This window comes from Sus scrofa, chromosome 13 (genome assembly GCF_000003025.6).
Source record: "Sus scrofa isolate TJ Tabasco breed Duroc chromosome 13, Sscrofa11.1, whole genome shotgun sequence".
NCBI lineage: Eukaryota > Metazoa > Chordata > Mammalia > Artiodactyla > Suidae > Sus > Sus scrofa.
The window spans coordinates 153,982,736-154,005,925 of NC_010455.5; the positions used below are offsets into that span (position 1 = coordinate 153,982,736).

The 23,190-nt window shown below is 38.2% G+C and overlaps 1 protein-coding gene across 4 annotated transcripts in view; it reads right to left on the minus strand.

Moving 5' to 3' along the window:
- ALCAM (activated leukocyte cell adhesion molecule) overlaps positions 1–15,506 on the minus strand; it is a 203,251-nt gene extending 187,745 nt beyond the window's left edge. For 3 of the 4 annotated variants that reach the window (XM_003358827.5, XM_021070497.1, XM_021070498.1), the window contains exon 1: positions 14,698–15,505. In XM_003358827.5, coding sequence (XP_003358875.3) covers positions 14,698–14,770 — 73 coding nt within the window. In that variant the 5' untranslated portion in view covers positions 14,771–15,505. Of the gene's footprint in view, positions 1–14,697 lie in introns of all 4 variants that reach the window. The other variant, XM_013982482.2, reaches the window with a different exon arrangement.

Genomic DNA, 23,190 nt, shown 5'->3' on the forward strand with positions numbered 1-23,190 from the left:
AACATTTTCTAACACTATCAGAGACAGCAGTCTTGGAGTCTTTCTCAAAACCAGAAAATTCGAAATCAAGGAACAAGCCGTTTCTTTCAGTAGCTGAATCCTGTTGTGGTTATTGGGACAACAACCACAGCTGGCTGTGAAGATAGAGAATCATGGATCACAGCTATAAATTCACACTTTACCCCATCCTTCTCCAGATGTTAACCCTTCCTCATAGGACCAGTATTTTATAAGATTTAATCAAGTTTATTGCTTTTCTCTGAACCAAATCCAGCTTCTCTATATCTATATTTAAAATATTGAGACTAAAGTAAAATATGATAGTGTACTCCCATGAAATTTGTTTAGTGTTGGTTAGGGGAGAAGTTTTAATCCTCTTTGTCTATCATAATTTCACACATTGTTAATGCTTGTCCAAACTATAGTCTTTATTTCTACAGCTTACTGACTCTATTTATAGTTCACTGTGACTGGAAATCTCAATCTATAAAATGTTACATGGCTTACTCTTAATTGAGCATACTGGTGAGAACAGAAGAACAACAAATAACACTGCAAGAGACAATGCAAAGATCCTTTTTATCTGGCAATGGAATGGAATTGCACAACACTCATAATCACATGGAAAGAAGCCCCCGCAATTCCGGCCTAATAGCGTCATGGAACAACCAAAGAAACAGGGAACAAAGACACGAAGTGACTTAACCAAAACCCAGGGCCGCTGAAAAAGGCAGAACTGAAACTTGGGGCTCATAGTCCCTCTCCAGTCATCTACATCACTCTGCCGGTCATCACTGGTGGTCAAGCCTGACCCAGTAAAGTTCCTGGTCACTGTTATGAACTTGACATGATCCAGGTTATTGTCATTGATTCAACAATGATAAATCAACATTCAAATATTTTCTGATTAATCACTAAGTGATAAAGTTAGTGGAGTGTATAAACTGTTTGCATGGGGCCTACTTTCTTCTTTTTCATTTTACTATTTGTGAAGTGATTATATGTAACAATTTAGTTGTGTGGTTAACAAGTATACACTAGTTCTGTTGTGAGGATCAGTGGTTTTTTTTTGTTTTTTTTGTTTGTTTGTTTTTTAAGTTAGCAGTATATTCCACATCCTGAAAACATTTAAAGAGGAAAAGCTAATAGGTTGTGCAAAATTTCCAGAAGGCAGAGTAAATAGCCAACAAAAAAGTAAAGGATGATCTTATGTTTGAAGTGTTTCTGGGCTTTGTTTGATGGTTTCTTAGGGGTTTTTTGTGGGTGGGTGGGTAGGAAGGATTGTTTATTTCATTTTTATTTCCACCTTCCATTCTTATAGGAAACTCATTTGGAAGCTCAGCCTGTTTGGCTACTAAATACTACTGTGGAAAAGCAGTAGAAGAGATTAACAAAAAATAATTGTTGTGTAGACCATTTGATTAACTCGGACTCTTAACAGGTCATTGATAGAAGAACTTCTGGGAAAGAACTCATGTTCTGAAAGATGGAAATACTAGTTATTTTTCAAGTGAAGGGAGGGTAACAGGGGAGGGTTACAGAGATGGTTCTGGAATAAAACAGTGGATGAATAACAGGGAAACACAAAGCCCTGCACATTTAGAAGTATGGCTGGAGCATGGACTTCCAGTAAAGACTGTATAGAGAAATGTATGAAGGACCTTAAATGTTATGCTAAGAAGTTTTGTATTTTATCCTTACTCTGACAGAGAGCCATTGAACTATTTCAAGCAGAGCAGTTACAAGATTCTATTCATATCTTATGTTATTTTAATAGCAGAGGGGAGAAGAGATTGGAGAGGACTAGGCTGAAATTTGGGGTAACTGTTACATACTTTTTTCCCCTACTTTCTTAAAACTGCATATGATCACTATTTTACTCAGAATCTAGAGTCTACACAAATCTGTCTTTTAAACACACATGCTTTTTCTTACTCTTAAGTTACCTCTGGCCAACTAATGACCTAAAACAATAATATGCTTTCAGACATTGTGAACTACTGCCTACAAGGTGTCTCATTTTTAGCTTTAAATTTACCTTTAAATCTAGATTCCAGCCTCAGGATTGCAATGTAATCATGTTTCATTATTATATGAAAATTGTGCCATAATGAATGTGATACTAATAATTAATGGATAAAGTCTAGGTGTTTGTGAATGGCTTATCTGTTTTATAAAGTGAATAGATTCAAGGTTATGTCCAATAAATAAGATGACATCACCCTCATTCATATTCCACTTCTTGAGTAGGAAAAAAAAAAAGGGTGGAGTGAGAAGGAGCTATAGCTGTCAATTTTATAATTTTAAACAACTGGAGACCTCTCTTCTTTATGTATTCTGGTAGTAAGTTGAGTTTATAATCGTATTTCAGGGAAGGTGGAAAGATGAACTGAAATTAAACACTTGAATAATATTAGCAATGTACTGAGAGTATATTACTTGACAATCACACTCTTGAATAAACTTTTCCCTAACTGCACAAATCAGGACAGAGGAGGGGTTAAGCAATTTGCCCTGTCGCCCTGCTGGGAAGTGAAGAGTGGAGGTACAGGTCTCAAAACCAAGTAATTTGGCTCCAGAAGCCACATTCTCAAACTCTAATATATAACAGAAATAAAATAAAATAAAACAAACACTTACATTAAAGAATGCTTAAAATCATAATGAATAAGCTACAGGCCTCAATCCCAGGATGCCCTCCTAGCACCACCACAAAAGCGCTTAATTTTCATATGAAAGGTTTAAAAGCTGTCTCTGTGTTGGTTATCTTTAAATATACCAGAGAACTAGACCATTTCTTTAATTGACAGCATTTTAGTCATAAATTATATAATTTTCTACAGAACTCAAAAAATAATTTATTTTGAATAAAAAGTAAATGAGGAGCATCATTTAAAAACCTTTTTTCTTAATTGGATCTCCAGTAAAAGGGATTGCTTTCCATTGATTCAAACCTATAAAAATTTTCTAAGTGAAAATATAATTTTGAATCTTTGAATTTTTAAGATGCAAAGATGCTGAAAATCATATGGGATAATACTTCCATGACAAAAGTGAATCTCATAAAAGGTAAATAAATTGTCACGATGACACACATGATGGATATCAACTTAGATTAACAATATAGTTGAAGCTACTTAAATCAAGAGGATATTTGGGACAATTTTTAAAAAGGAAAGATGTGAACATAAGCCACATCCACATAGAAATCTATAATCACTTGGTTAAAAATCTGGGCAGAGAAAAATATCAGCTATTTTTCCTTATTCCAATATACAACTGTGTTCATGCAATAGCTATCAGAAATGTATTATCAAAAATATTAATTACTTTATCATTGGAAATAAGCTTTGTTCTCCTTTGATGCCTTACTATATTAAAGTATGCTTTCAAGAGTATACTTACTATAATTTCTTCCAGTGATTTATTATCCAAAGGGTACAGAGAACCAAGAGTTTTAAAACATATACTATTTGTAGAAGCATTTTTTGAATTCCATGAATAAGAGGAAGGTAGTATTTAATTTCCAAAGTATCATTAACATTAAAATTACAGATTTTTAATAATTTCACTATTAACTTAGAAGTCACCAGAAAATCATAATAAATATAAGTATCCTACAATGCTCATAAAAGGAACGTAGTGGAGCTCCCTCTATTGAATTATAGTTGAGAAAATGTGCCTTGTATTTAAAATCATAATTTTATCTTCAAAATAATTCCATTATAATAATTGTAAAATTTTTCTCTTTCGAAGCTCTAATACCTTTCAAATTATAGGAACGCATATGAAGTACCAATTTCTAAGAATAATTTCATGAATTGCACATGTCTTTATAACTTTAGAACATGTATTTTATTTTATTTTATTTTAATTTTATTTTACTTTATTTTATTTTTTTGTCTTTTTAGGGCCGCACCTGAAGGATATGGAGGTTCTCAGGCTAGGGGTGGAATCGGCACAGTAGCCGCTGGCGTGTATCACAGCCACAGCAACTCAGGATCCGAGCCACGTCTGTTACCTACACCACAGCTCATGGAAACGCTGGATCCTTGATCCACTGAGCAAGGCCAAGGATCAAACCCGTGTCCTCATGGATGCTGGTCAGGCTTGTTAAACCACTGAGCCACTACGGGAACTCCAGAATATGTATTTTTAAAATAGGTTTTGTTTGTGGAAAATTACATTTTAAGGCTGTAATTTTCAATTTGTATTTTTCTTTCGTTTTCCCTCAGTTGATAAAACTGAAAAGTGATTTTCAGATATTGGGACTATGAAAAGTTCTAATTAGAATATGAATTCCGATTTTGTTATGGAAACTCAAAAATGTACTTAAATGAGTAAAGTTATCTTCCAATTAGTAAAATGAGGTATTTCACCTATTTTTCTGATATGAATAAACTGGCATTTATTATAACATTATGATTACTACAAAATGTGATTCATAGTGATAACTATTGATTGAGAGTCCAGGCACTGAGACATGCACTGAGACTCATCTTTTTGAATATTCATGTCAAATGAACTTGATAGTATTGTAGCTCTCATTTTATAAATGAGAAAATAAAGCCAAGATCAAGTAATCAAACTAATGTTCTGATCCATGGCCCAAGCTCTTGAACTCCTGTGCAATGCAATATAGGCTATAAAATCTGTAAGAATTGGCAGTCCATAGAAAATAAGCAATTATTTTTAATATCACTGAGGTATAAACACACCATGTACACACACACAAAAAAATCACAACTCAGGCAGTTAGAATTCTTTCTAGATAAACATTTAGGATCAATTCTAAAAAATGATAACCTCCAAACCATACCTGAAAATTCCACTCTTTTTACTGTTTTATCATTTATTTTAGAAAGAAGATATATTTATTATCAGCAAAGAGAAAAACAGCTGAGCAGATGCAGGTTTTGTCTTTATAAAAAGATACACATTTGCCATTCTAGTATGATAAGAAAAGCAGGGTAAATCCAAATATGTATTGCATTTTACTCTTATATCTGATATCAAATCATTATTCATATTTAGAGCTATACCCATCTCTGCAAAAAATATAAAACCTATGTCTTACGACCAACATAAACATTTTTCTTGGAAAGTGTCACACCTATCACCAGATAGAGAAAATGCTTGCAGTATGAAGTATAAATGCCACAAGTTTGAACATTTAAAACTAAATGCTAGACAGAAACTGCTTTATTCATAAAATTACAGTATGTGTATACTAAGTCCATTGTGAATATTTGTTAACTTGTTTTAAAAAAATCTTGAGCATATACTTGTTGAAAACTTTTCAACTACTTATTTTTTATAGTTTTCCTCTGTAAAAAGTGAGTATAAAAATTTTTTGCTCTTTTCCATATGTCCAAAAATTACAGGGTGAAACATTTAATAGCACTGATGTTTCTTATGAATTTACAGAAGATGGTGCTTTCTTTCTATCAGCTCATCAACAATTTTGACAAACCTGTTAAAACAAACTTGTCGGAAGAGCTATTCAAAATATGATTTACTTAAAAATAACTGAGGTCTTTAGTAAAACCTATTATACAGTATTTACAAAATGGTATTAGTTAGACCACCCACACAATTTATATTGCATCTGCAATGAACCAACACAAATATTTGGAAACCATTTGTGTAACGAAAAACATTATCAACTATTCTTAAGGCTCACAGCTTGTTGCCTCTTAATCCATTGCTTTAGTTAATACAATCCCACAGAGAATGCATCTTCCAAAATGGAAGAAAATATAGCTTACAATTACATGGTTTATGTTATACAAGTTACCCATCTTATGTGGAAAGAGCAGTGATAATAATTCATAATAAATGCACTTCTTTCCCCCATTTGTGGCACCATCTCATGTGTAATAAAATTAGGCACCAATCTATCTACAGCTTTCACCTTACATGTGAGTATATGTGACTATTACTCCTATAATTCTCATTTCTTCCACAAGTTTTAAATAAATATTATCCTGCTTTTAGAAAGGTTATATTAATAGTACAGAGCTATGGAGGAAGTATGAGGAAGGTGCATCCCCATGTATTTACACTCTTTTTTAAAACTGAGGTATATCTGACATATATTCATTTTAGGTGTACAACATAATGATGTGATAGGCATACATACTGCAAAAATGATCACCACAATAAGCTTAGTTAACATCCATCATCCCACATAGTTAAAATTTTTTTCCTGTGATCAGAATTTTTAAGAACTATTTTCTCAGCAACTTTCAAATGTATAAAACAGGTATATACTCTTTGAATTGTAATTTTAGAACTTCTTTCTAAATGAAAAATACACATATTTGTTGACTCAGCAATTTCACTTCTAAGACATTTTCCTGCCAATATAATTGCACATATGAACAAAAATAGGTCTTAGGATATTCACTGCCATATTGATTATAATAAAGATTAAAAAAATATAAATTTCCAAGAACTGGGGAAATGGTTAATCATGGTTCATACAATAAACTCCAATTCACCATGTTAAGAAGGGGTAGAGCTATATCTGTTGATATTAGATATTCCCAAACTTCAGATTATGCTTCTAAGTGAAAAAGAAAAGGAAGAAAATGGTGTGTGTAGTATGTTCCTACTAGGTATTTTTAAAAGGGAGGGAGTATATGTGCAAATATTTGCTAGTGTATAAGCATCTGAATAAGATCAAAGAGATCCTCTTCTGAACACCACAACTGGCAAGTAAATTAGGGAAATTACAAAAAAGTGTTTGAACAACTTCGAGGAATTCCTCGCTACCTCAAGAGGCAGAAGCCATGTTCCTCCCACCTCAATGCTTTCCCTCATACCATTCTCTCAGCTCATATCTTTTGTTTGATTATTTATCAGCACATATTTCAGCTATCACTTCCTGAAAGAACCTTTCTGATATTTTCCTAAACTCCAGACCAAATGTGGCCACAGTGATGTAAAATGCTCTTTATGCATCCTTATAGCTCTCAGCCAAAGTTCTAGCAAATAATTATACAATTAGTTCACTGATGTCTGTTTCCTAGAGAGAACATAATTTCTTGATATGGCAGGACCTTGACTATCCAGTAATGAGTTTATTGCATTTATCTTCAAAACCAAGTCCAATGCTTTGCACATACTGAACACTCAAAAAATATTCATTGAATGCTATTATAGAGATTGAATGATTAATTGACAAGAGTTTTAATCTTGGAGTGGTTAACAATATAAACTTAGATAAGTAGCTGAGTAATTTCAAGGTTCTTCATAGCTCCAAAACCTTGAACCTATGGGTCTAAATATACATCGAACTATAAAACATGGTTGCCTTTAAACAAGGTGGTTATATTTTCTATTGAATTTCAGGTAATATCTTTACCCATGTCTTCATCTATCTGAAATGTCAAATAAGAGAACTGAACAAGATAAAGCACCTTCTCTTTTTTCCGAGGATCTCTTTTCTACCACAGTTTAGCTTCTGATCATAAACTGCATGCCTTTAACCTTCCAATCATTCTCTGTCTTTCACTCCCTCTCTCTGTCACTCCACTCTGTCTTTCCCCCTCCCTCCTTACACACACACACACACACACACACAAACAACTTTCCATAATTTTATTCCAGGGGAAGATAAACTTTGAGCAGTAGGAAACAGTATTCTTATAGACACTACATGATCTTCTATAATATTTTTTGCCCAAGGATCTAGAAGAGGAGAGTGTAAATTGTGAATATGGGGCTAGGGATTTGCAATAAGCATTCTTTGCTGCTGCCACATCCCTCACTACTATTGTGAGAGAGAGACTGATTGAAAAAATAATTACAGTACTCTCTCCTAGTCTCTACCCACATCCTTTGCAAAGTGTTCTTAGCTCTTTCCATTAAATACCTGGAAATGATTTCTCCACCCCTGAATTTGAGCTGGGCTTGGAACTTGTCTTTACCAACAAAAGGTAGCAAATGTGATGGTTTGCCAGAAGTTTGCCACTTCTGCTCTCTCTCAGAACCTGGCTTCCATCGGGAGAACAAGCTTAGGGAAGCCCATGAGAAAAGAAAAGTCCATGGAAAAGAGTTACTCTTCCTTGAACAACCAGTCAAATCCCAGAAGCAATGATGTCTAGGCTGACCCACGGCAGACTACAATAGACTGAAGACATCAAGCTAAAATCGAAAAGCATCCAACTGTCCAGACTAAATTGCCAGCCTGAAAAATAATGAAATACACAAAATGTTTTTAACAACATAGTTTTAAACAACTATGATTTGGAATACTTTATTAAAAACCATAGTTACCACTTATAGAACCGCTAATGCACTGTGGTTCAAAATTTTAATAAGAGGAGTTAGACTTCTTTTTATGTTTTTTGCTTGATTGGGAGCTAGGTAAATTTTATACCCAGAAAGCTCCCAACTATTAGGGAAAATACTTGGGAATGTGCCGATAAGAGCTGTAGCGACAGTGTCCAATTTCCTCTCCTTCTTTCCATCCTATTGATAAGGATAAATTGATGGCATCCTTTACTCATATGCTTAGATAATACCTGCTCACCTTTCCTATCTCCATCTGCTTTTGGAATTTTCTGAATACCTGAGATACCCAGAGATAGCTGAACCAAACAACATGTGGAGTGCCCAACTGAGAATAATCAATCTTGGCACCAACTGGCCTAGCCATGACCTTGCTGCCCCAAATCAAGTCATCATATCTAACTGACATAACTGTAGCTCACATGTACAAAAAAGACTTGAGACTTTCCTTCAGTTTTATAGACATCCCTGGTAATTTATTTTTAGATCTAACTTGATAGTGAAGCTACCAAGAAACCTCACGGAATAACAGAATAGGAATTGTGCAGTTGGCTAAGAAAAGATTTCAGGATGGAACTGAAATAGACTTTCCCTAGATAACTCCATAGCTAAGTATAGCCCCCAGGTGAATTTCAAGCACCATTATTCTCTTGGCATCTCAGGTCAATTCGGTTTCCATTCCAAATCATGGCATCTTTAATGTTCCATACCTACTGTAATATTCTGGGGTTCCAGCTTTATATATATATCTATATCTATACATATATATATGCTTTATATATGAAGTATATCTCTCTTATACTTGACATTAAAGGGACTATAATCCTTTATTGATACTTCACTATAGCTAATACTTAAAAAGGTTAGAAGTATGCAGTTTGTCAGGATGAGGAATTCATGTCTTACAGTTAAGTATTCTAAGACAGACACATAGACAGTCAAGTCATTAATAATTATTGCGACCATATAATTTGTCATCCAAACTATACCTTTGAGAGTTAAAAGGGCACCATTAATAATTGAATAAACCAGGAATAAACCAGGAATGTCTTGGATATACCAGGATGTATGGTTCATGGAGTGATAGAGAATAGAGCTTTAGGGGTAGGGGTGGGAGAAAGGGAGGAAGCAAAGCGGAGAAGCTACAAAGCTGTCTAATTTCTGATTATTCTCCCAAAATTTAGTTTCATTATGTTACAATACTGTGAATTCTTAGACAAGCAGACACAGTCATGTTCATTGAAGTATCTCACTTCAACTGAAAGTTAAATTATGTAATCCTTTGATTAGAAACTGTTTTGGATTGTGTACAACTCTGATTTCCCCTTGAATGTAAGGGATAATTGAGAACTGACTGGATAAATAAGAGAGGAAGCACTAAAAACTAATTTCATTCTTGGAACATACACTACAATAATGGGCTATGATAATATGTTACCATAAAACAATTACCGAATACCACAGCACATTTGGAACTAGTCCTAGCTGAAATATACATGGTATTCTGTCTAATAAGGTTAGGGGGAAAGAATATAAATTTTGTTTTTTAAACAGAGAAAATAGCTGGATGAAAATATCAGTAACTCCAAATATATGATATTTGTACGCTATTGGGATACTTGTAATAACCGTAGGATTTAATGTTTTCAAAGAGCTTATAAATCCTCTTCGTAAATATAGAAATATATTTTAGTCTTGGCTTTGTTATCCATAGGGAAAAGAAACTTTTGCCCTAATTTTTTTTAAAAAGTAATGAGAAATATAAAGACATTTTTTCTGGTCTTTTTTATTTTTTATTGAAAATAAAAAGGGGCTTATCTCCAAAACTAATAATCAAATAAATATTAATTCATCACCACCACTCCCAAGAAAACTTTCTTTAGCATTCTAGTGAGTTAGCTCATTTCTTAATGTGCCACATATATTCATGCGTAAGAAAAAAAATGGGCCTTTGTGAAAACCTACCAATGAAGAATAAACTTAACACTTTGGGAAGAATTAAATTTAAGTTTCTGTTTATACACACAGGCACAGAGACAGTCTTTTATCACAGCTGCACCTATGTTGCTCTCCTGCATATTTGGGATATATATTGCATGTGTCTACTTGAGTTAATAGCTTCAGAGAGCTAGGACTCTTTGATGACGTTTAATGTGAAATAAATGGCCAGAACAAAAAGAGGTGTGCCTGGGAATATAAAACAAGGAGATTATTAAGCATTTAAAATATTATATGACAAAGTGCTGCCATCTTACACTAAGTAATGCTGACAACCTAGTGCTCAGTTTTACAAAGGCTTACATTTAGTGTCATGAAAACTTGAGGGACAAAAAAAAAGGAACATTTTGCCTGCTTTTAATAAAATGGTCAAAGTGGTAATTAAGCAGGATAATTAAAGAATGTTATTTTATTAGGAATATAATGAAAGTCTTAATTAGTATAGCATGGTTTACTTGAAAAATTCAAAATGCTGAGAAAGGGAGTTACTAATCTCGCCAAAAGCAAGACTATGAATTACATAGGGAGATAATTTTACAGATGGAAAATAAAAAGGAGCAGAAAAATAACTTTCCCAAGGTTACATCATTCTTATATGGCATAACTAAAAACTGAACAGTTGAGTACTGACTCCAATATAAAGAATTTTCTACTAACACTTAGGACTCAAAGTAGGTTTTTGTTGATTTTCTTCTTTTTAATATGTCAACAGTAGACAAGGATTCTCTCCTAAATTTCTATTTAAAAAGATAAGCTACTTTGAATTTTCTAAAAAGTCAGAAAAAATCTAGACTCTAGTCATGAAAATATTTTGGATTTCTGTAGATTTGAAAGCAATAGGAAAGCATTAGTATTTTCTGTTTCCTTTTATATTGCACTTACAACCATGGAGCAAATCAACTTCTTTGTTTAAGAGAATTTTTCGGGTGTACATGTAAAGCTTTGTCACATGAACTATTCACAGCACCATCACTTACATTTCATTCTAGGAACTGTACATGCAGTTTAAATAAAGCCAGGCTTTTAGAAGGGAATAAGTTGCATTAATGGTTTGGGTTGGTTTGTTTGTTTGTTTTATACTTAAAACCCTTTCTTATTGTTGGAGTCTCTTTTCCCAGGAGAATAGGAGACTAATTCTTTCCCTTATGTATATATATATATTAGTCTTATTCAGGCCTGGAGGAGTAATCACAAGATACAAGCTTATAAAAGTAGGAAAAAGGATAGGAAACTAGCAATTGGGAGCCACTGACATTTTTCTAGTAATACAATTTATATGAATTGTGTCTGTTCAGACTGTCTAAAAGCATTAGAAAAATACAATTGGAATATGACTCTGCCTTGTCTAAATGGGCTTTTTACCTTAGGTCATTAGAAACAGAATTTTCAGTTGGCAGAAGTCTCAGAGAGCAGAGCCTTAGTCCATCCTTTTCTTTACACATGAGAATGCTGAAGTCCAAAATGGTGAAATGACTTGCTCAAGTGCCTGAAGGTAAATGGTCCTGAGCCAAACCTAGAAGAGCAGTTTACTGAAAATAGCACCCCATTAAATTGTAAATTGCTATTGGATTAAATAAATCATCAAAGAAAAAGCAATATTTACTAGCCACTAAGCAGTTTACAGCTTTGAAATTATAAATTTTAATAGTCCCACATCAGGTAGCCTGAAAGGGCATTATTTGAATTGATGCTTTTCCCAAGGCCTATTGAGATAAATGGGATATATTCCAAACATAATTTTCCACTGAAGAAAAGCTTTAAGTGTGCTTATGTCTTGGAATGAACCTTTTATCAGTGAGCAATTAAAAATCATTCCAGAGAGGGGTGCACACAGAAGACCCAAGAGAAGAAAGGGTTAACTTCAGGGCCCCACCTCCCTACTGTAAATAATCAAGGAAAGATTTTTTTTTTTTTTTAGCAATACAAAATGTCACCACAGGCTGACGCTCTTTCTACAAAAATAATGAGATTCTTGCTCCCTCGGATGCTGAGCACATACTTCATTGCCTTTACTCTCCGAATTCAGTTTCCGTGGTTCATAGATGTTTTCCTCCTCCCTTAAAAACAGGTAACATGCCATGCCTAAAACACAACAATGACTGTGTAGTTACTTCGGACCGAAAGACCTGCAGGGGCAGTTTCACAAACTCATTTTCTGGTCCTCTAGATCTGGATACACACTGTCAAAAATGCTCCGGAAATGAAGGCGGGGCAGTCAGTTAGTCCCTTGGCCTAAGCCAGCTATTGGCATGGCATTAGCTGCTAGCACCGAGCTCAACTGTGCACAGGGCTCGGAAAGAGGAGCCCTTGCCGCCCAGGACTTGCGTCCTGAGTCTGGGCATGGCCCTTTAGTGCCATAATCCTTTCTTTTGAAACACCCTGGCTCCTCGGTGAGAATCGGGCCCCTATTCCAGGTGGGTAAATAAAAGGAAACCGCTGATGTGAGAGTCTAAGACTCCGGACCCCCCATCAGCCGCGGCTTGGCGGCGGCAAGAGAGCGCTGCCCCACTGGCTGAAAGCGCGCAGCTAGAAACGCTGCGTGTTTGCTGAGCCACAAGAATTGCTGCGAAGACCTGAAAGCGGAACCCCTTTTAGCAGTTACTTGTGCGGAAAAACCTGTCCTCCGAGGTGGCCCAACTGAAAATAAATTCCAGCACGGAAAAGGAAACTGGGCGTGTGCGTGTGGTCCAGGGTGGGGGGTGTAGGTAACACTACACCCTCAAAGTGGCTAGGGGGTTAAACTGAAAATCAACCGGAGGCGTGTGATCATCGCGTTTTACAAACTACAGCACCCTCGTCCTCCTTCCTCTCCCCTTGGCTCCAGAATGAGTGCCCTTCCTTCCTACATCGGACCCTGGGATCGTGAAAAAGTGAAATCCATACTGTGCCAAACCCATGAGGGGGTCTCACCTTCCCACCTCCCAGGTGTTCTTACCTCACCCCACCTGCTCTAAATCCGGTTCAACTCTCCTTTTCCAGCCCCGCCTCTGAGCAGAGATTTGTCTCAGATGCCTCTTTAGCCTCAGAACAGCAGTTGAGCTCATTACCTCAACCAGAAATGTAACTTTTAAAAAGAGATCAGATTGGGAGAGGGCACCCACTTCCCGCGTGCCACCACCACAAAGACACACAGCCAACAGCAACTCACAAACATTAGGGATTTTCAAGCTCTAGCCCCAGCCCCACGTTCTCTCTTTTCCTTGTAGAGATCCAGGGGTTTTCAAACTTCTACTTTGACCTCAGTTAGCCAACGACTGAAAAGATGTGCAGAAATTAAAGATGCAAAAAGGAAATGAGTTTTTTCTTTGATCAAAACTAAAGAAAAGGGCACGAGAACAAACAGGCCGAAATAACAGGAAGTAGGAGTTTTACTTTCAACTGTATACGAGGGGCTAGAGATCAAAACTTCAAAAGGAGAAAAAAATCCCCCCCCCCCCAAATCCTCAAGTCTAGCTAAAAATTAACCTGCTGCTCTGTCAAGTGACCGCGAGCACTCAGAATGCCCTGTTAGGACCAACTCCTGTCTGCCGCCCTGCGGGACTCAGGATGACAGCGCCAGGGGACGTCCCTAAGGGTGAGGAAAGGGATTTCCAGACTCGATGTATTAGTTGTTGGGGTTTTTGCCTTTTTTAATTCCAAAGCTCAATAGAGAACTGAGAACTGAGGTTGAATGACAGGTCCTAAACAATCACAACTCCCTCATCAAGGGATCACAAACCTAGCTGCGAATTCCAGTCCAGGCTGCGTTCTTTGCCTGCCACCACCCATACCCTCATCATCTCTACCCTCAGCACCCATCCAGACAAGACGGGGCGGGGCGGGGGAGGGGGCAAACCATGATGGGAGCTTTAGGAGGTTTCTAAAGGCAGTGATTAAAGTCCTCCCTTTCTCTTCTACCCCTCCCATTCCTTCACCTATTACCCAGGGGAAGTTACCAGGGAATTTATCTCGAAAAAGTGCGAATTGTTGACTCAGAGAGCTAAGCGAAAGGAAAACTGCCCGGAGCTCAGTGACGTGGACTTTGATATCCTGAGACGGAGGTACTGTTCAGAGGGCAAGAGCTGGCTGCCCAGAAGGGAGCCGCAGGAGGAAGAGAGAGCCAAACGAAGCCTGACCGAGGACCCCTGGAACCCCGACCCGAGCCGCACCCAAACTTCCCAGAGATTTAATTAGTGCCCCCAGGAGCTGCCCGAACTTAAGCCAACCGACTGAACCCAAACGTGTGGCACAGGTGAGGGAAATCAGGGCCAGCTCTGTGCCTGCACCGCTGTTCCCTTAGCTACCTGCCCCCCACGTGCGCCTGGGAGCACCGCCCCAGGGTTGTAAGGCCGGGGCCGGGAAACTGGGAAACTGACCCCCCGGCCCGGCTCGGCCTGGGGCTGCTCCGAGGCCCTTGCTTACCTGGCCGAAGAGCAGCAGCTGAGATCAAGAGGCAGAAGACCAGACGGCAGGAGGGGGCCGCCTTCGATGCCATATTCCTCCTCCTTCTCTGGGAGCACCGACTGACTCCGCACCGCAGGAGGGGGCGTCGTTCCCGGCCCCGCGCTGCCCGCGAGCTCGCGGGTCGGGACGCTGGGGGCAGCGGCTTTTCCCAGACACACCGCCCTCTGGGTTGTGGCGCTGCACCTCCGGGTCTCCGCCGCCCGCAACTTTCCACCACGCAGTGCCCCAACTCCTCCTGGCTCCCCTTAAACACCCGCCCTTGTCCCCTTCGCCTGCTCTTCCCGGAACCAGCGACCCCTCTCTTCCCGGGAGACACTTGAGTAATTCGGATAGGTGTTCTCGGTTCTTTTCAGACGGTCAGTTATTTACCTTCTCTCGGAATAATAATAATAATGGTAGTGGCAGTGTGCATAGAAAGCCCAGGGCCAAAAAAAGAATCGTTGGGTGTTGCGACAGGGGAGCGATAGATCCAGGCAGTCTCCTCAGGTGGCAGCGGCGGTGGCAGAGATAGCAGTGGCGCCAGCAGCGGTTTCTGGGCTGCTCTGAGTGGAGGGACTGGAAGGCGTGTGTAAGCTGCCGCTCTCCTCCTCCCCCCCCACCTCCCGCCTCCTCCTATCTCCTCTCTTCTCCCGGCTTCCCAGGATGAGCCCAGCGCAGGTATCTGCAGCCTAGAGGCGCTGCAAGACCGAGTCCGAAACTGAGTCTAGCTCTGGAACTTCACCCGGGAGGCGCGCGTCCGCGGTGGCGTCTTCCAGCCGCCGTGTGGGGCCGGGCTTTCTAGTGGCTCCGCCCCCTGGCCCCGCCCCGCCAATAGGGAACAGACCCTGGAGCAGCGCGCGCCGGGGTGGGCCCCCTGGACTGCCACTTCCAGGTGGCGTTACCATCGCCCTAGTCACCTACGGACTTTCAGTTCACACTGCCAGAGCGGCTTCGCTGGGGGTCAAATTGCCCTTTTCTTGCCCCCCCTGACGCCTATGCACTGGCTCACTCCTCCGGGACTTTTCCATCGTGATACTGCAGCCTCCTTCAGTAAAGAGGGTTGATAAGGCAGGGAGGTGGGGAGTAGAGACCACGCCAGGGATTAGCATTTTGGGTCCTAGGGCGGGAGCAGAAAAGGAAGGACGGGTTTGGAGGTGACAAAGGTGGGAACTTGCCTCCTGGGAATTAACAGGAACAATGAGCTACTAGGCTGATTCCTCCCCTTACTCCCCCCACATCCCCTTCTCGAACACACCTTGTTCGGCAGGCTGAGCACTTGAGCCAACTGCCTACTACCAAATAGGGGAAAAAACAAACAAGAAAGAAAAGAAAAGAAAGAAAGAAAAAAGAAATTTACTCTTTCCCTAGGAAAATTAAAACAGGAATTTCTAGATCACACTTTGTCACACTGATTTTCCCAGTGTCTACAAAAGCCAGAGCATGTGTCTCTTTTGAGTTAAGCGGCGATTTTAAGTTACAAACAGAAAATCTTCAAGTTACTCAGATTGAAAGCCAAGCTCCTCCTTGTTCATTCCAGAAAGCCAGGCATCCCAGCAGATGGACAGGCTTCGCCGCATTTCTAAAGATTGAACCACCTCCCAGGCGGAACATAGAGAAGCTGCGTTGCTTTCAGATCAGGCAGAGAGCATGAAGGAATATTTTCCTCTAGAATACAGGGGTGGAACTGTTGGAGCCCTAAGTGGCTCTAAATCAGAGATGTGGGATCACAACTCTCATCCACGAATCATAATAAAATCTTGGTCCCAGAACCACTTCGCAGGGGCATTAAATAGCCTTCCGTGCATCACAGGGTCATCCCTGTGTGAGGTTAGTCTCCAGCCTTTCATCAGAAGGCTTCGAATCACCAGCTAGATGAGAGTGAGGGGAGTTGGCGGCGAGAAAAATAAAACAAGCGCAAGCGTGTGCGCACACACACACACACACACACACATCTTTGAATCTTTTATCTTTTCAGGCTCGGCACTATTAAGCTCCACCTTCCACTGTGATTTTATCGAAAGCCTCCCAGCCTTGTCCTCCCGTCCTCCTTACATTAACAGGATTCTAGAGTAGGGCTCTTATACATTTCCTCTCAAAAGAAATAGTTTCTCCCGCTTGGTTTTCACATTAACATTTCATTTGCTTCTTAAAAACCAACAGGAAAGCTAATGCTATGAGGCAAATGCCTATTAATTCAGTATTCCATGAGCTAAGTTTGGCTGGCTTGCCACCATTCCAATAGGATCCCGTAGAATTCCTTTAGGGAATTGTTTTTCTTTTAACGGCTGCTCTGAGTAGCTTGTATTCCAACAAATCATCTTAACTACCTATTTAATCTGGACACATACACCCCCATTCTGCCTATCTGACCCCTTTTACTTTGGTGAGGGAGTTAATACAGCATAATTGTTAAAACTAGATCTGCAAAAGGCGGACTGTCAGATTTCAGCTTTGGTATTTACCAGCTGCATGATCTTGGTGAACTCAACCCCTCTAAGCCTCAGTTTCCTTAATTGTAAAAAGTGATAACAATAGTGCCAGCCTCTTGAGATTGCCGTTAGGATTAAATGAGGTCACATAAATAACTGTCTAGATACCTTAGCAGGAACTTGGGCTTTAGAAAGTAATCAGAGTCTAGTTAAAATCCCTGTTCTGCACTTAGCAAGTGACCTTGAACGAAAGTCAATCTTATAATCAAAGTGTGATGATACATCAGAGTACCACCTTCAAAAGTGTGCAGCTAAGTTGGATCAAAATACATTCTATAAATTAAGTTACACATACCCACATTTAGAACAAGTATGATTGTATGTAGCACAGTCAGTTGCTCCAGAAATCCTTTTAGAGAGGAATATGTCCTAGCGCATGAAAATGACTTAACAAGCCACTTGGAACAGTAACTACAAAAACATTATGTAGCTAAGGCCATTAAAGGGATGGTCAAACTACTTTGTATTAAACAATATAACAAAAACAAAATGAGTGGATTTCCTATTGTGGTTCAGGGTGTTAAGAACCTGAAATAGTATAGTATCCGTGAGGACACGAGTTCAATTCCTGGCCTCACTCAGTGGATTAAGGATCAGGCATTGCCTCAAGCTGCCATGCACATTGCAGATGTGGCTTGGATCCTTCGTCGCTATGGCTGTGGTGTAGGCCAGCAGCTGCAGCTCTGATTTGGACCATAGCCCAGGAACTTCCATATGTCTCAAGTGCAGCCAGAAAAATATTAATTAGTTAATTAATTTTAAAAGTGAGAAATTACAAAACAATAAAAATAAGAATTTGGCAAGGGAGTAAATATAGAAATCCTGAAAAAAGAAGACAGGACAAGGACTAAGCCATACAGTTATGAGTTTAGAAATGTTGACAGCCTTAAATATAGTATAAATATTTAGTAAGTTATTGAACATTTACTATAGGTCAGGCTGTTCTAAGCAATTTATATGAATTAATGGAATAATCCCCCCTCAAAAAAACCCTGAGGTAGGTGCTAATATCATCTTCATTTTACTCAAGAAGAATCTGAAGCCCAAAGACATAAAATAACTTTCCCAAAGTCAAACAGTGATTCTTGATTCATAACAATAATAAAGCCACAATACTACCCAAGTCACTTTTATGTTAGAGTTTCATTTCTATCTACTTTCTCATCACTATCCACTTTGTTTATCAGCAATGAATTTATTTTGAGGGAGGGGCTTGATCAAAACATAAATTCCTATAAAATTGGATTGTGATGATCATTGCACAACTGCAAATGTAATAAATTCATTGAGTAATAAAAAATAAAGCTATACTTAGCTCTAAAAAAATAAAAATAAAAAATAAATTCTTCCATATGACCCCACAATCCCACTCTTGGGCATCTATCCGGACAAAACTCTACTTAAAAGAGACACGTGCACCCGCATGTTCACTGCAGCACTATTCACAATGGCCAGGACATGGAAACAACCCAAATGTCCATCAACAGATAATTGGATTCGGAAGATGTGATATATATATACAATGGAATACTACTCAGCCATAAAAAAGAATGACATAATGCCATTTGCAGCAACATGGATGGAACTAGAGAATCTCATACTGAGTGAAATGAGCCAGAAAGACAAAGACAAATACCATATGATATCACTTATAACTGGAATCTAATATCCAGTACAAATGAACATCTCCACAGAAAAGAAAATATGGACTTGGAGAAGAGACTTGTGGCTGCCTGATGGGAGGGGGAGGGAGTGGGAGGGATCGGGAGCTTGGGCTTATCAGACACAACTTAGAATAGATTTACAAGGAGATCCCGCTGAATAGCATTGAGAACTATGTCTAGATACTCATGTTGCAACAGAAGAAAGGGTGGGGGAAAAAATGTAATTGTAATGTATACATGTAAGGATAACCTGACCCTCTTGCTGTACAGTGGGAAAATAAAAAAAAATTAAAAAAAATAAATTCTTTTATAGTCCCCAAACTTTAATAAAGCCTCCTACTCTCCAATACATTTTCCTTGAGGAAATTAATCAGGCGCCCTATCTTCATGAGTCATGTACAGTGCTTATGAGATGACAAGACCACTTCTAGACTGAAGTAATTTGGCCTAAGTAAGAAGTAAGCCTGAGATGTAAGTGCCACAAAATAATGTAGTAGAGAGAGTATCTGTCCTTCAAAATCTAGGGAGTGGGGTAGGGAAGTTGTATCCACCTTACCCAGTTCTTAACAGGAAGAGCTTTTCCAGCTGCATCTGGATCACAATTGCTTTTGTTACAACTGAGAATTCACAGTACTCCAATGATATTTACCAGTTTAGTCATGCATCAGAGCATCATAATGGGTACTTCTTATTGCAAGAAATAAAATGAATAATGTTCAGCCAGAGGAAAACATATTTCTTGTTACCTGAAACATGAGAAGTGTTTTGCATTTCCAGTATAAAAGAATTCATCAGTCAGGATAGTATGCTAAAAGCAGTGTCATAGCACAGTAGGCAACTTTCCTACTTAGAATCAGTTGAGATCAGATGGCAGGATCCCAGAAGCTCAGGCTAGGAACTCTGCACCATCTGTAATAACCCATCAGTATATGACAACATAGTCAAGTGGGACATGTGAGAATTTGAAGGGTTGAGTTATTTTTTTTTCTTCTGATTAATGTAAACAATTTCCCCACTAGAGGTGAAATTTCCCAAAGATGGTTGTGGAGGCTGGTGATATTTGTTCCTTGCCGCTTTTGTCGTAATGTACTGGGTGCCTTCCTAGTTTTTGAACAAAACATGTGTGCAATTCAAGAGCATACAACAAATCCTGCTCATTTTCTCCCCCTCCCACCTCCCCACCAATGATTACACATTTCTAGCCAATAGTTTGCAAATACGTTGGGCATTCTATAAGTATTTATGTATGAATGATAAGTGGTAAGAAAGTTCTTCTTTATAGACCTTGGAACAAACTTAGTAGGGAGAGTGAAATAAGGAGATGAAAGGTGTTTCCATAGGGTCTTCAGTGATTGGACTGGTATGATTCTGGTGCCAGTTCCAATGTGTGGGTTTTTTTCCACACCACCAAGCAATTCCCAAACTCTGTGTAGATGTTCTACAGTTCAACTTAATTCTGACAGTACCTACCTGGTGATAGTGTCAACCTGATGAAAGAGATACCTAGGGCAAGTGGTGGGAAGGAGAATAGAGTTTTCACCCTCTCTGAGTATACTCCTCTCTCCAAATCTCCACCTGTTCACCATATTGGAAGCTCCTGGAACCCAGGCCTTTCAAGTTTTTATGGAAGCTTCATTACATAGGTACGATTGATTACATTCTTGGCCACTGTGGATTGAACTCAATCTCCAGCCCCTCTCCCCTCCCAGGAGGTCCAGACAGACATAAAATTAGAAGTCTCATCTTCTAGTCACACAATTGGAGCTCCAAGCAACCAGGCTCCATCCTCAGGTGACCCAGGAGAATTCCGAATTCACCTCATTAACATAACAATAGATACTTTGACCACTCTCCTCACTTAGGAAATTCCAAAGGTTTTAGGAGCTCTGTGCCAGGAATGGAGTCAAGACCAAATAATAGATTTCTTAGTATAACTTACAATATCACAACTAGGCAGGCTAAGGCTTAGAAAAAGCAAAGAAAATGAGTCGAGTCCTAGTCACCATAATGAAAACTTTGAAATATAAATTGAGGAATCTTAAGCTACAGGAAGAAGAGTGTGAAGAACAAAACAAAACAAACAGTTTGCCATCAGTGAGAATAAAATAGAAAGAGCCATGCACAGTTTGCCATCAGTGAGAATAAAATAGAAAGAGCCATGCTGAGATTAGAAGCCTAACTAGTAAAGTGTTCCAGTGACCAGGAAGAGGATGGGCATGGGCCTTGCCTAATGCACTGATGACAAAGATTGAAATAGAGGGCTAAGTGGCATTTATATTAAGTCCAGGAAAATATAACTATTTTAAAGTGGACAGGGATTGTATAAGCAGAATATAATGTTCTGTTTTATTTCTGGACCCTAAGCTTTTTAAGTCAATGATTCCTAAAATGACTTTAGATATGGACTAGAGGACAGATGGGTATCTGTCCTTCTAAGAAATCTTCCCTTGAATTTTATTGTTTAATTTCAATTAATGTCAGTCATTGTTTTAATAAAATTTTGCAACTCATTTTCAATGACGTTAGCTAATAAAGCTATATCACTGGAGCTCAGGAGGGCAAAACCTTTCAAAGCCTATGGTAAACATTATGTTCTCATTTCAGACTGTAGATCACTCAATGTCTGGGTACAAAAAGAAATTCATAGCTATTTCAGTTGAAGTAGAAAGCCACTTAGTCATTTTCCTTCCTGTCTTGGACACGAGGAATAGAGAAAGAATCTAGCTAAACTCTTTGACTATGAACCCTACACCATAACTATAAAATAGATGTCAGAAATTCTTAGTGTATTAAACACTCATAATTCATTAGTGATTTCAGTAGGGGCATACAATTTTAACAAAAATTATATCAGTCTGGGTTCATCCTATAACTTGAGAGGTTCTCTTCAGATGTCTCTATGTGTTTTCAACTTTTTACTGAAATACACAGTACTTTCAGTTTTAAGTAAAAAGTGACTCAGAGTGTGGTTATTCAAATATTTGACACCTCAAAAGAAATTATAACTTGATTACATCTCAAGAAGTCCTCCAGAGTTTTCTCTACTTTGTCATACACATACTACCCATTACAACCTATGGAAATTTCATTCAGGAATTTGAAGTGGACTGTATATAATGATTGTAGAAACATGAAAACAATATGTATTTGAATTTCTAAAACAAACAAATCACTGTGGATTTAATAAACTTCTGAAAACCAAACTAATTTAATACTAAAAATAGGCCCAGGTTATCTATACTATTTTTCTTTAAAATAAGTAAAATATTTTAGTTTACAGGAAATACTGAGAAGAAATTGCAAATACATATAATCCCTAAGGAGTGATTTTCATTAGCAAAAAAAAAAAAAAAAGATTAATAACACTGAAGAAATTCTCACTGATCATCTAATATATGACAGTCTTAGAATTTTCATGTTTCTTACTTGATGAATAATAAATTATTAGCAAGATAATTGATAAACTAATACAAGTAGCGTTGCTTTGACTGAAGTTTTACAAGCAGCCTGAAGATCCCCTTTTCCCTTTAGACACTTCAAACCTTTTCAGCATACCTAGAAAACCCACAAAGCCAGTATAATTGCATCATATGACAGATGAGTAATTGAGGTCTCAGAATGCAGAAGACTTAAGCAAAATTTACACAGGTATGGGTGCCACTTTTGCTTAAATGCAAATGGACCACTTTCTGGTGCAATAAATATACAAGATACTCTTTAACTTTTTAGTCATATTCTCAGAATAATTAAAAATTTAGATGCCTATCAGAAATTATTAATCAATTTTAAATACAGTATATTTATCCAAATTCTTTTCAGAACAGACATCCTGAATAATGTTCTGTGTAACATTTCACTAAGACATGATTATGGATGCAGTAGCAATATTGCAAAGTCTACAGAGGTGGTTCAGTATTCAAGATTTTAAGACTCAATGTTCTTTATAATTTGTTCTTTACAGGGTGGATTTAGCAAAATTATAATTCAAAGCAATGTATTCCACAAACATAGATGATTCATAACCTATTCAGCTAGCAGTGCTATAGGACAAATATTTAATTTAATTTAAAGTCCAGCATTTTAACATTACATGGAGGTGTTTAATGTGTTTATTTTTCTTTGTAAGAGGAAGAAATTCACTTAATATTTGTACCTCGAGGTGAATATCTTATGAGAAAATACACTTAAAAACAGCTATATAAGCCAGTGTAAAAAAGATTTATAAACATGTATATGTGTCCATGGAAATAGCCAGAATCTGTGATATGTTCTAGCTGGCAGAGAAGTAGATTACATGATTTTCGGATATCTGTTCCAGT